At 38.7% G+C, this 13,861-nt stretch overlaps 1 protein-coding gene across 5 annotated transcripts in view; it reads right to left on the reverse strand.

The window, feature by feature from the left end:
- The window catches only part of ncam1b (neural cell adhesion molecule 1b), a 68,217-nt gene that overhangs the window by 23,192 nt on the left and 31,164 nt on the right, over window positions 1-13,861 (reverse strand). For 3 of the 5 annotated variants that reach the window (XM_053423522.1, XM_053423521.1, XM_053423523.1), the window contains exons 2-8: window positions 12,346-12,420; window positions 10,854-11,063; window positions 9,985-10,128; window positions 8,733-8,870; window positions 8,179-8,296; window positions 6,318-6,478; window positions 3,856-3,998 (exon numbers count right to left, since the gene is read on the reverse strand). In XM_053423522.1, coding sequence (XP_053279497.1) covers window positions 3,856-3,998; window positions 6,318-6,478; window positions 8,179-8,296; window positions 8,733-8,870; window positions 9,985-10,128; window positions 10,854-11,063; window positions 12,346-12,420 — 989 coding nt within the window. Of the gene's footprint in view, window positions 1-3,855; window positions 3,999-6,317; window positions 6,479-8,178; window positions 8,297-8,732; window positions 8,871-9,984; window positions 10,129-10,853; window positions 11,064-12,345; window positions 12,440-13,861 lie in introns of those variants that run through there. The other 2 variants (XM_053423525.1, XM_053423524.1) reach the window with 1 other exon arrangement.

Below are 13,861 nucleotides of genomic sequence, written 5' to 3' on the forward strand. Positions count from 1 at the left end.
GCCTCAATGGGTTGATGATGATTTTGTTCTCAACAAGTTATACAATGTACTTCAGGAAAGATTTTCAACTTTAATAATCAGTTTATCACAAATTAATTATTCAAACTATTCTCATAGTAGTTGCAATTTGAACTCTGTGCAGGTATAAAAAACTCAAGTGTACAATATCTCTTTTAACTTGCTCTTTTTATCCTTTTTATTCTTTATGTACAGAACCACTGCTGCTCCTTTGTATGAGACAGTAATCTCCCTTAATCCTCACATTGTGCATCTCTTAACTCAAGGTTGTCGAACAATTATTTTGTTGTCTGCCAACCCTGAAGATTTTATTCACATTCTTCAGAATGAAAGAGTTTCTTCTTGTGTTAACCTTTAAAAGCTCAAAGCACAATGAAAATGGAAAGAGACTCAAGCGAAGCGAGACCAAGATTTGAATAGCTAAATATCTGAATATCACCAGTAGTAGTCAACAGTGTTTGGAAGATCTTAATGCTCACATATTATAAAGTCATTCACTATCATGACGCCTCCGTTCTCATGTGAAAAGTGAATACATATAAAACCATGACCCTTTCTGTTCTTTTTATTTCTAACTTTAATAGTCATTCTACTTAGAGTCGACTTGAGATGTTGGAAATTATAGAAAGTGTAAATGCTTAAAAGTACCTTGTGGAGCTTTTGCCCAATCGCATTATGAAACAATGTATTTACATTGTTTTTTAACATCCTCCATGAGTAGATTCTATCAGAGTATGATAAATCCTCTTATGTAAATTTCAGTTTGAACAATAAACAGCCCATTGTTAATAAGTGTTATAAAGGACTATACTTTATTATTGTTATTGCTGGGTTATGCATGAATAAAGTAAAATATATTTGTACTGAATGTATATGAATTAATGAATTAAAGATAACCAGAGCTGTACAGTGAGAAACTGTAAAAATTAGTGCCTGACTGACTAAGGAGCCAAAGAACTGAAAACACATTTAAATAAACTGCTAATTAATTCTGGCTATTCGTCATCACCACACATCTCAAAAGGCACAGTTCAGGTCTGTACTGGTTTCATGACCAATACAAAAAACTCGTATTCATATGTTAATGAGAACACGTTGCCCTTTCCATTCTTTAAAGTTTGTACAAACAAATTAACAGCTGCAGGTTTTTTTTGGTTCAATTAAACATGTCAACCCCAAATGAATGTTGTCTCACTTGTCACACCCATTCCAGATGAAATACAGCTGTTGTGATGATTACAGAAAGCATGGCAGACAGACTTCAAACGAACAAACTGAACAAGACAGTTTAACAATTAGCAGCCATTTCCTCATGCATCCATTAGAGCCCCCACCATGGAATCGGGTTACCATAGGGTTATCATTCCCCCTGCTGATAACCCGAACTCTAAAAGAAAACTGTATCTACTCCACAGTGATTAAGTGAGGCTGCTAATCATTTCTTTGAAGAGATAATGCATCGTACTGCAGACTACAGCGCAAAGCACACTGCCACCACAGCACAGATGGGTGTCATGACGTGTCATGTGTCACGTCATGGCTCCGCACGTCAGTGACCACACAGTGAAGGAAACGGGAAGGTGATGCAAACTGTTGCTGCCTGTTTGTTATTAATAAGAAAAATATCATTTTATTTCTTCAGCCCTCAAATGCTGTCAGTCCTTACGACTTCAGTAAAACTATGTCTATCATGACACGTAATGGTGAAACTGCAGGATGCAGAGCTGTGTTCACACACTGCTCTGGTCTGATAAGTTTCTCCTCATTCACTTTGACAGCTTCAAGACCACAAACCAAGCCGACCTGTCCCTGAGAGACGAGGAGGTTGAGGTACAGCAGCTCTGCCAGGTGCTTCTCCTCTTCTCTGGATAACAGGTCTGAGGTGTGAACTGTGTACGGAGTCATGACGTGCTTCATGTGGTGGTAGCGTTATTTGCGCTTGTGAGGCTCCACTCAAAATCTAATTTTGAATATCAAACATTCAGCCCTGTAAGTTTGACAGGTGATAGAATGTGTAAAAGTTTCATATTCATTTTCCTCATAGAGCACAGTGCCTGTGTTCTGCTGAAATCCATGTCAGTTTATCCACTTCTCCACCGGCCACCTCTGTGATCATTATGTGTCTAACACTCACATTTCATATATCTTGCCTGCAGGGGTTGAGTGTAAGATACTCAAAAGATTTCAGGTGGATCACTACTAGCCTCAATTTTCAGGTGATACCGACATAAATGTTAGACGATCTAAAGTAGTATGGAGATGATAGACACACCGAGCTGGGCTTGAGTCCCGACACCCTCATGCTGTGATGGAAAGTTTGAAATGATCAGGCGACAGCGACACAGAAATGGCGTTTCTCCATTATGTTATTAACCAAACATCCATCTGATCTCATGAGATACAGAGCTCTACACACTTTGTGTCACAAGATCAGCGAAGTTTTCAGGCTCTGTTTGGGAAGCATGCAGTCGTCAAATCAATTTCATGAACTCTGATAAGATCATTCCTTGGGGTTTTCAAGAAACAGCTGGGAATTTTTCAATAAAAAGGGATTACTTTATTTCAGTGTGGGGGGGGCGGGGGGTGTCAAATATGGAGGCATACTTTGCAACACTACTCCAGTACATTTCTGTGCCACGCAGATTTCATACCTGATAGATCCTGTTTAGATGTGCCTGTAGGGAGAAAATGTAGCGCATGTAATGGACTGGCACCAGAATTCCTCCACGAGCTACAGTTTATCTCTGAAGCATTTTCCCTCTTATTACCTGTCAACTGTAGCAAGACTCCAAGACCTTGAAGGAACAGGCCATGTGGGCAATAGATGTTCAAGAATAACAATCAGGTATCGACTGATTTTCAAGGTTTGCTCATGGAATATTGTCGAGGATATTACCAAGAGAACAAACAGGGGAATTAAGGATGTAATGGAAAAATAAAAAAGCCAGCTCCAACCCAATGCTTTGCCCCAAAAACATTATGAGGTGGTAGCGGGATATCAACTGATTAAAATTATACAATTTTAATATAAAAACTTTTCAATCACTGGTATGAGCAGAATAATGGCAATAGTGATTGAAAAATGCGTGACTAACACTTGAGCATTCAAGTGCTCATTCGAGCAAATACAATAAGAAGCAGACGAAGATTAATTAGTATGCTTTCAATTACATGCTTATTTTGGGAATGTTATAATTGGGTTTCTGATGCAGATTTTCTTGACATTCAGAAAAAAACTCAAGTCAAATCTGAGTGTACTTCACATTACTGAGTATGGCTCAGCTAATTACAGGAAATCCATTGGGCCGTCTCGAAGGAGCTGGTAATTTAGGGGAAATAAACTGCAGTATATAAACCTGCTGTGGGTGTTTCCTAATGAAACTGCAGGGGTTCCGTACCTGCACATGATCACTATACCTCTAGAATTCAGGTTAAAGGAGTTCAATTCCTCTCCCTGACACACGCTGGGTTGTGTTCCTCTCAGGTAGTCACTAGTCACCGTGTCCCAATTCCACATGACAAACTAATGCCTCATGGAGTTAACTATATGAAAATGTAGATTTCATTTTATGCAAAGAAACTGGTTCAGAAGTGCAGATTCAGAGATACAGCACTAATTCTCAATTTGGAGGTTTTACAAAGTAATACTTACAAAGTGGTTAGAATTCATGTTAAGTGTGCAACTGGGACACATCCGTCTACTTTATCCTAGGTGTGCTTCTTTTACTTTAAAAGGAAAGATGGTGGCAGGACATCGGCCCTTGAGGACCAGAACTGAGTACCCAGGATTTAGTCATTTAGCGACTGCTGTCATCCACTCTGTGTTTATCATTTCACCTGTTCTCCTTCGGTGAAGTCGCGCTCGCCGTAGCTCCAGTTGATGGTGGGAGTTGGATCACCTGAAGCCTCACAAGTCAAAGTTACCTGCTCCTCCATCTCTGACGTGCTCTGGTTCACGATGAATGTGATCCTGGGTTTGACTGTAAAACACAAACACACACAGTCATTGCAGCCACACATGCATATCAAGAGCAGGCAAGTGGTTTGACAGCACAGATACAATTGCAACTCCGTGGATTTGTATTAGTTCAAAGAGAGGATGAGGAGCAGTTGCTTGACAGGTTATGGGGATTTTCGTGGCAGCAGAACTGTATTTAAGCTTTCCTAGTCCCAACAGTTGTAAAATTTCTGTTATAATTTATTTTTCCTATCTCAAAGGATCTGTTCGTTTTTTTTGTTTACATTTAGGCAAACTGTCTCAGTTACAGAGCACCTGAGCTAACCTGAAAGCACAGCAGGGGGCCCCAACTGTGACATGAGCAGAGCAAGGCAAATTGAAGTGGCTCTTCTGCAGCTTAAGGATGTGCATTACTCACAAATCTAGTCCACACCCCCCCCCCCCCCCCCCCCCCATGTCGGATGAAATGCATGGATTAGGCTATGGGTTAGCTCCATGCAGGCCACTTCAATATAGTGAATACAATTTTCAGCACAAGAAAACACCTGCAGCCTTGAATTAAAATGCTGTTTTCTCAGCCAATAATTGTTAAATAAACAAAGGACGGTCTATCTTGTCTTGTCTTGTGATTTCTGAATCAATGATTTGAACATGCAGCGGTTCATATTCACAGCCAGGAATGTCCCAAAAAAAAATCCAGGATGGAAATTAGCAGAGTTTATATTTTTTTGAATGGATTATATCAGCTATGTAAAGACTGATCCATCCCAATCCTTCCTGTATCATTAACACTGTAACCATGTGTTTTTGTGTACAACATTGTGAGAGGACCTTGGAGCAGAACAAACACAAACTGTGACCAGACTTTCAATGAACAAGATACTGCCGCCTTAGTTGCATAATGTTGACATGTATTCATCGTTATGGCATTGTAACATCTTATTGTAGCTTTCACAGAATTCTGCAACATCAACATCTAGTCAGTTACCAACTGCACAAAGTCATAACCAGACTATACATTAAAGGAATATTATTTAGCAACTCATATAAACATGATAAACGAAACAATATCTAACTTAGAGTAAAGTCAATAATGGGTATATTGCCGTCCATGTAAAAACATAGTCAATAACAATATCCACAATAATGTGTGTCAGCAGGTGAAGTATTCTGTATTTTGCACAGTGTCTCTGAAGGTTTCTGCTGCTGGCTACATATCTACCTATTCTGTTCGTGCTGGAGACAAACAGAAAAGATAAATAACTCCTGCGTAAACCTGCAGCTATATCTACGACACTCACGTACGCTTCTACAAAGGTATCGAATCAGATCATACATTCTGACTTCAGAGGTATTCAGCACTCAGGCAGTTTGCTTTACTAATTTCAGTGTTGCCCTATTTAAATGCTCTGAAAGTCAATATTCTCAATTAGATTCTAACATCACACAAACACAGAAAACCTGGACCCGTTTAGGCACTTTCACATGAGAGATCTCTCTATTTCAGTTTCCATCTGTGATCTTCTCACTGGTGTGAAATGAACATGGATTAAAAGACACGCACACTATCTGAATGAAACTCAGATTATAGAGTTAAATTTAGACAAAGATCTAGTTTAAATGAATAGTTAAATTAAATGGGGGTTTAATACAGCCTTTTGTGCACTCTGCAGTTGTACCGGAAGAATATGAATCTCCAGTCAGACTTGGTATTGACAGGTCCCATTAAAGAACTCTTTCAACTTCAGAATATGGGAGCTCAGCGTTTTCCACTTTGATGTAAGAAACCCAGAGCTTTGTGAGTGCAATGAAATCCTCCCAGTAATGAGGGAAATGTTGCTTAAGAGCTAAACAATGTGCTTTGAAAACTCTCTTCAGTAAATGCATGGAGATTGTTCATCCATTGAGATCCAAAGAACCAGGCATTGGTGATTTCTTTAGTTTTAGAAAAATAAAGTTTACAAGCTATTTCAATATAAAATTAACTCTCATGTCTACATGAACAAATACCGTGATTGTAACTGAAATTACAGTCGTCACTTTGTTACAAAAAAAAGACAGCAACAACCAAGAGGGGAAAAACTAAGAAAAAGAAGAAAAATACCGAATTCAAAGAGTTCAGCTGAGTTAATTCTCTAAATCCTGAAACACCATCTTTACATGAAACGTTCACAACCCACACTGAATCAACACCTCATCTTGTATCCCCTAGAAAACAAGACACAAAACCATACAATAGTTCTTCACCCACCTACATACTCTTATACTTCATTCCCACACACTCTGAGCATTTCATATTAACACTTTAATTCACGTGTGTATCTCAAATGTGTCTCCTTACCAAACACTTTGAGACTGAGCTCCTGCGCAGTTTCCCCAGCCTTGTTCTTGGCAATGCATGTGTAGTCTCCTTCATCCAGCTTGGTAACATCCATTATTGTAATTTCAGAGCCATCTTCATTAAAGCTATACTTCTCTCCTGCGTCGAGAACCCCGTCACCCCTATGGGAAAAACAAGTGTGGAACATTAGACCTATTTAACCAATATGTTTCACAATGTTTCAAACATTATTTCATATGTACCATGTTAACTGGTCACTGCTCTTCAAAAAAAAGTGTTTTCTAAAATATGACCTAGAGAGCTATAGGAAAAACACAATCGTTTCTCAATGACAGTTCGAAAAAGGTCAAGTGAGGAAGTGCCCTGATGAAAAAGGTGAAAGCGGAATATTTTTTCAGAGAATTAGGGAGATAATATTTTACGTTTGTAAGCCTTTTGTTATTTGTTTTTTTAAAGTGTCAGAGTAACATTTATATTTTGTTCACCAAGGATCCAAAAGAGATAATGTTCTCGGACCTCTGACTGTGATCATTTGTTTCAGGCAGTTTTAAGTTGCGGGTTCCGTCCAACTGCAGATAACTACAGGATTATGTTAATTCTAACAATAAAAACCAAGAGCATCAGATGCTCCTGGACTCTTTGCCCTTTGTGACCCTCGGGTTCTAAACTGTCTACAGAGCCGACTGCTGTGCTGGAAACAAGACGAGCAGGAACAGTAGAACAAAGCAGGAGCCTATCAATGGCTGTATTCAGACACAGAGTACAATGTGGCTCTTGATGACACTCTGGTCTTCAGGTTTCACTGTTTATATTCACCTTTTATATCCCGTGGTTAAGTATCCTATTGCAATGAATAAACCAGTTAGCAGAATATCTCTAATAACCTTACAGGGTCATATAAACTGTGGTCATCAGTTTGATGCAGGTAAACTGGTGCATATGACCAAGACTGTTACTGATGTGAATGTGTGGTTGATTCACAGACTGTATTTTTATTAACTATTACAAACAAACAAAGGCTTTAGTATTCTTTAGTATCAAAGGGCAAATCTGAGGATGTAGGAGCGAAACGTTATTTTTAACTGAAAAAGCAGCTTGGTTTATTGACTGGTCCGTCTGTTATGGTCTAGACTAAAATATCTTGACTTTGGTGATCTTCTGACATTTGATCCAGTGCCAACAGTAAGCTGACCGTTTTGGTTAAGAATGAAATATACTGACAACTATCGGACCGACCTGAGAACAGCCTTATACTCCTGCTAGTATTGTTCGATAAACAATCACTGACAAGTTGAAGAGCGATGTAAATTCATCACACTAGAAAATATACTTCTCTCCACTTGCAAAAGTATATGACATAATATAATTATAGCAAAACTGGGTTTCCACGCAATGACTATATAGCACCATTGCTAAGATGGTTACTTATATAAATATATTTATGTGTTTTGTGTTTTTATTTATGCAACTGTGACTTGTCGATATAACCTAGACACTGACACTGGAGTGAAATGTGTCAGTTTCATGTAGTGTTGCTGGAATGACGTCAATTCGACGATCAACTGATCTTTTCCTGATCTATTTGAGCCGGGAGCCGAGTGCGTCACATGTGAAAAATTGGTGAGACACAGAAACTCCAGATGAAGCGCTGCAGCTGTGAGGTGTAGACTGTGTAGCTGCTCAAACCTGTTAACAACTTGGGGGACAAAATGAAAACAGGCATTCGGCGAGCGTCACACAGCCATGATGCACTCAGTGTGTCTGGGCTATTTTTTATTGGGACGCTCTTTTAGTATGTGATAAGTGCTCCTGCAACTGTCACTGCAACTATTTGTATCTCAAGTTGTTAGCAGAGTTTTACCTTGTCCATGTCACCATGGGTTCAGGAAAGCCATCGGCAGCACAAGTCAACATGGCAGGCTGCGCGACATCTGCTGTGGCATTCACCTCTGACTGCCATACCCTGATGGTCGGGAGCACTGAGACAGAGAGAGAGAGAGAGAGAGAGAGAGAGAGAGAGAGAGAGAGAGAGAGAGAGAGAGAGAGAGAGAGAGAGAGAGAGAGAAAATAAACTGGTAGATAGATACAGAACATACATATCTGCAGATAGTTACACAGATACTTCGACAAACAGCAGGGGGGAAACAGAAACAGAAGCGGCGACACATTTCAGAGCACTTATTTTAGGCACTCTCATGTGCCGGGCTCAGAAGTTGCCGGAAACAGACTTCATTAGCATGAAACGTCTTTGATACACGGTTGCTCTGGGCAACTGTTTCCAAATTGATGTTGAGCTCGACCGCCTCTAAGGACCGGCTGCTTCTTTCAGCGGTGTGGGACACCTGCCGCACAAAAACACGCACACAGGAACAAAAAGGAAGAGGTAATAGTGCGAGGGGGTAAAGGGCCGCTTACCGTTCACCACGACCTTGATGACCCGCAGATCAATCTCGCCGCGGGCCATGAGGCGACCCTCACAGGTGTATGAGCCCTCATCCGTCTTCTTTATGCCACGGATCTGAAGGTGATGGTTGCTCAGCACCTTAAACCGAACTGAAAGGAAGAAGAGGGCGAATTCACTGTTAGATATTTGAAGAATCAGGGAAAAGTCAATAACTTGACGTATTTGAGGATGAACAGCTGCTGCTACGTTACCAGGAGGTCTCAGAGTGATGGAAAGAAACTCAGTAAATAAATAACTCTTGTTCGACTTTAATATATTTAACACTTGTTATTGCATTTTTATCATTACAAACATAATGTTGAATCGATGCATCTTCCTTGAGCTGTGTTAGTGAGAGGTTAACATTTTTGCAGGTCTGAGGTTGATATAATGAATTGCAACGGACTATTTTGGGCACATTACATTTTATATAACTATTTTTTTTTTTTAAAGGAATACGTGCAAAGCCCACAAGAACCCCCTCAGTTTTCAGATGAAATTTGAACTGAACAAATTTAATCATGTGGTAAATAAAAACACGATTACAACTTATAAACATACTTGTGTTATTATTTTCCAGTGAGTAATACCATACACATAATGATATTGTTCCGTGTGAAGGGTGAGGAACACGGAGTCAATTGTATTTTCAAATTCAAAATCAAATTAATTCTTTCTTCTGGAAGCACAAACCCCGGAGAATAATGGCTACAGAAGCCGATGTGAACCATCTCAAGTCACTAACACTGTTGAATTTACATATCCAGTGTCACTTGTGGTTGTTTTTTGAACATCTAGTCAACTAGAAGTTCGTTTCTATTACAGTTACAACAATTATATTTTCTTTATATATTGTTTATGTTGGTTTGATTAAGAGTTTTCTTCAATTCTTTGCTGACACTACAAAACTGCCTTTGGGTTAATTTGGCCATATTACATTGTTATTTACCAAATTATAAATGACCAAGATACTTCCCTGATTTAAAAACTCAAGTGTATTTTTTACTCTTTTTTTAAAAGGGAATACAACAAGCATCACAAAGCTCTTACTTTAATACGATAGATTTGTAGAGATTTTATGAAATGTAATTATATAACACCTTACCTTAATGTTTGTCACAGTGTTAAGAGTTGGTAAGAGTTATTTTTTTTCTAACTAAGTTTAACCATATTCAACAACATATCTCAACAGACTTAGATATGATCAATTCAGAGAAACCTTACCATCTTTCTCCATCTGTATTCTTGATCCTTTATATCTCCAGATGACAGTGGGAGGAGGGGAACTGACCACGTCACAAACGATGTCGGCATTGTCTCTTTCAGTAAACTCTTGGGGTGAGGGAACATTCGTGAAGGTGATTTTTTCTGTAACAAAACATGCAAAACACATACATAGTTTACAATAAGTGTCATCAAAACACACAAAGAAATAATAAATAAAAATCAAACATAGATTGTGTAGATTGTACTCGTCATTGCCTGAAGGATTGCTGCAGCTTTTTTCTTTGCTATTATTGGAATGTGTATAACTGGTCTGACGATGGCAATAACTTGCTTAATGTGACTGCGTGAGATTTTGTGAGTTGACAATGATTAAAAGATTAAAACTTCCTCCTTAAAACACAATTCAATGATTTTCTCAACACTTACTGGGACAAATGCTCATTGTTAAGAAAAAGCTGAAGAAAAGAACTTCCGTCTCATTTTGAAATCAACACCCTACATTGATTCTATGCATTGTCTTAAAAACATTAAACACTAAAATGACATGACAGGTCTGTTTGGAAAAAAATTACGGGATTTTGCCGGTGATGGACATTTTCTGATGTTTGGCATTCATGGAAAATTACGGCCATTACTCACAAGAACCGCACAACAGACAGGATCATTAAGCAGCCCTCTAATGGTCTTCCGACCGTTTATTGAACTGATGAAAAATCTATCCTCACTTGAAAAGAAAAAAAGAGTAATGTGCTGCCCTTGAGCAGTCAATAAAATACTATGAGTTCAATAAACAAGATTTTTTTGTTCCCTGTGTGCTGGTACCGCTCAATAATTCGGCGGGTGTGTAAGGTGGGAGAAAAACTTACGAAAGATTTTCACTTTAACGGTTGACTCCCCTTGCTGGTCTCCATTGGTAGCGACACACTTGTATGTCCCCGCATTCTCAGTCCCAGCTTTATACAGTGTGAGGGTGGAGGATGACTCATCGTTACGGGTCACCGTTATGTCTGGTCTGTTCGGTTCTATCCTGTCCCCGTTCGGTCCAAACCAGTCTATGTGCTTGGCAACACCTTCAGCTGAGGGCACAGTAAGGAGCAGCACATAAGAAAACAAGCATTTGTAAAGGTACACATTAAACATCAGGGAAGTCAACCAGTGTCCACAGACTCAACTATGTGGCTGCGGATATTCTTCTGCATGAACAGACGGCTCTAGTTCATGCATTTTAAATGACACTATAAACCAATGGGGACGGCAATAGGAAAGAGAACATTAAGGGAGCTGCATGGATACGTGATAAACATCCTAGACCTTTAAATCACCACTACATGTTTTTAAATAATCTGAAGTTATGAAGTTTTGGACAAGAATGCACGATTGAGGAGGACTTGTACTAGTTGTCTGTATTATTATATTATATTATATTATATTATAAGTCCCTGCACTGATGCCATTTACTTATTCAAATCATTCAAATTATCTCAAGTGCTTTATACATTTCTAATCTCCTCTAAGAAATACCCTGGCACCCTGTGTCTTTGATTGATTGATTTCTACACTGCACTTTCATATCCTTTGTTGCATTTGGGACTCCTAACAAGCTATTACTGCAGCGTGACAGCACTTTAACTGTACACTATTATTTTCTGTCTATTTGTCTTTTATCCAAATGTATTTATTCATCAATCTAATTATCTATTTTTATAGATTTTGTTCTGAGTTGAATTGTTCGTTGGGTCTGAATATCATGTCTCTACCTATATGAGAGGTACTTTGATTTACCTTTGATTCGTGTTTGAAACATGCTCTATAAATAAATCTGCCTTGCCTTTAAGTGCCAGTTATATTGGCTCTTCTCTTACAATCCATGCACATAGTTTCAAGTCCGGTGTATAAGCGCGTTAAGAGCATGTTTAGTTTAAGGTCACTGCACCAGACTCTTGGATCAAAAGGGTTGTACTCAGTCTTTTAATTAATAATGGGTGTCTTCTGGGTAAAACAACCAGAGTGGATTCTCACATTCCCTTAAAAAGTCACTTGCACCTTGGTGGTTTGGTAATTAAAGGATGACAGGTAATGGAGAGACCTATATATATACACACACACGTGTTTGTGTGCGCGTGTGCATTTCTTCTTTGAAGCCCTATCAAAGTGAAATATTTAAACCTGAGAAACCATTTTATTTCACATTCTAAATGTGTTGTTATTATTTCATACATGGTTTCTGGATTTTGAAATTCGGTTGTAATAGTTTGAACAATGTTTAACACAAGTTGTTTAACATGAGTTTGTATTTACTGACCCGCTGATCTTTAAGCAGTTAAAAGGACAATAGTCGTGACGGATTGATGTACTTACCCTCACACATGAAGAATTTGGACTCCCCCAGGCTGATCTCACCCTGACTTGGTGTGATCTGCACTTCCAGTGACACTGCAAGAGAAAAAAACATACAACACAAATCAGAAACATGGTAAACATAACAAATGACCCATCCAAACATGAAGGAAATTCTTAATTACTTACAAATCATAAATAAATAACATAAATATTACAAAAATAACCGAATTCTGGTTTACAGAAACTACTATTTTCTCAGCCTGTAGGTGACGTCCACTTCTTTGAACATGCATCAATATTTTCATTGTCCGAAAGGGAATCAAATCTGCAGAAAGCAATGGTCGCTGACTTTGCCAGTTATGACTTGCACAGCCCAATTACCAAAGACGCGGACATTCCCTTTTCCCCTTTTGCCTGCAGTCTTCTTGTCCTTTCAAGAATAGTGACACTGAAATTATTCAGTTAACATTCAAAGTGCACAGCATTGGGTCTTACCGATGCTGTGCTGCCAATTCATTTTGAGAGACTTTATATTTAAGATGCTTTAAAAGACTGGGGGAAACCATGCTGTGTCTAGCAAGATAAATGTACTGTGTCTCTCAGTGACAGCCTTCACTTCATCAAAAACCAATGAAAAAACAGATTTTTGTTATTTGAGTCAGACAGAAGAATGGTCTGAAACTCTTCTGCGCTTAATTAGAACAAAGCTTCACTTGTTTCCTGCAGAATCTCCCACAGGAGTGTTAAGAGTTCCTGTGGTTGTCTAGGGAGTGTGATGAAATGGGCCCCAAACTCCTGCTGTATATAATACGTGAGTAAGAATGTGTGAACATGTAGACCACTGGAGCACAGGGCGGGAGGGGGCACATAGAGTTAATTGACATGAGGAATAAAAACGTCAAATGTTTCCTTTAATGCCAACACATGAAGCGAAAAGGCAGTAATTGCTCTACTTTTGTCACATTTCAAAAACATTTCTAATCCCTTAATTGATGTTCTGACCTTTCGATATTTGTTTGATTTACAGTGGTTGGTTAATTCTAGTGCATTGGAGCAAAACAATGTATGAGCCCTGTAGCTGTTAACACATTGTCATTATTTGAATCAGATTGTTAATTAAAGCTTCCGTCTAATTCTTATTTTTAGATTTACTTAAAACCTTAAACATCTTCTTTAAACGTATTGAGAATTACTGGGCTTAAATACCGAAGCTCTAACACATAAAACGAAATGTTTTAGAGAGAGCAGGAATGACTAACTTGCTACAAACAACTTAAATGTTCCGCTCTGCGGTTGAATGCCTCTGCCAACCAGTGCAGTTTCTACATACTTTTTGTTCCAGATTGATATAAAAGGTCACTGTGACCTTTGACAAATGAAAAATAATCACTTTGTCTCTGAGTGAAGTGACAACTGATCAAAAGTTGAAGGAATCCCTTTTGAGATAAAAGGCCAAAAACATGTTTTTTGAAGCTGCCTTGACCTTTGACATCTGAAATCAAATAAATGTATCAGTGAGTCCAAGTGAATTGTA

The sequence above is a fragment of the Pleuronectes platessa genome, chromosome 5, assembly GCF_947347685.1.
Source record: "Pleuronectes platessa chromosome 5, fPlePla1.1, whole genome shotgun sequence".
NCBI classification, from domain to species: domain Eukaryota; kingdom Metazoa; phylum Chordata; class Actinopteri; order Pleuronectiformes; family Pleuronectidae; genus Pleuronectes; species Pleuronectes platessa.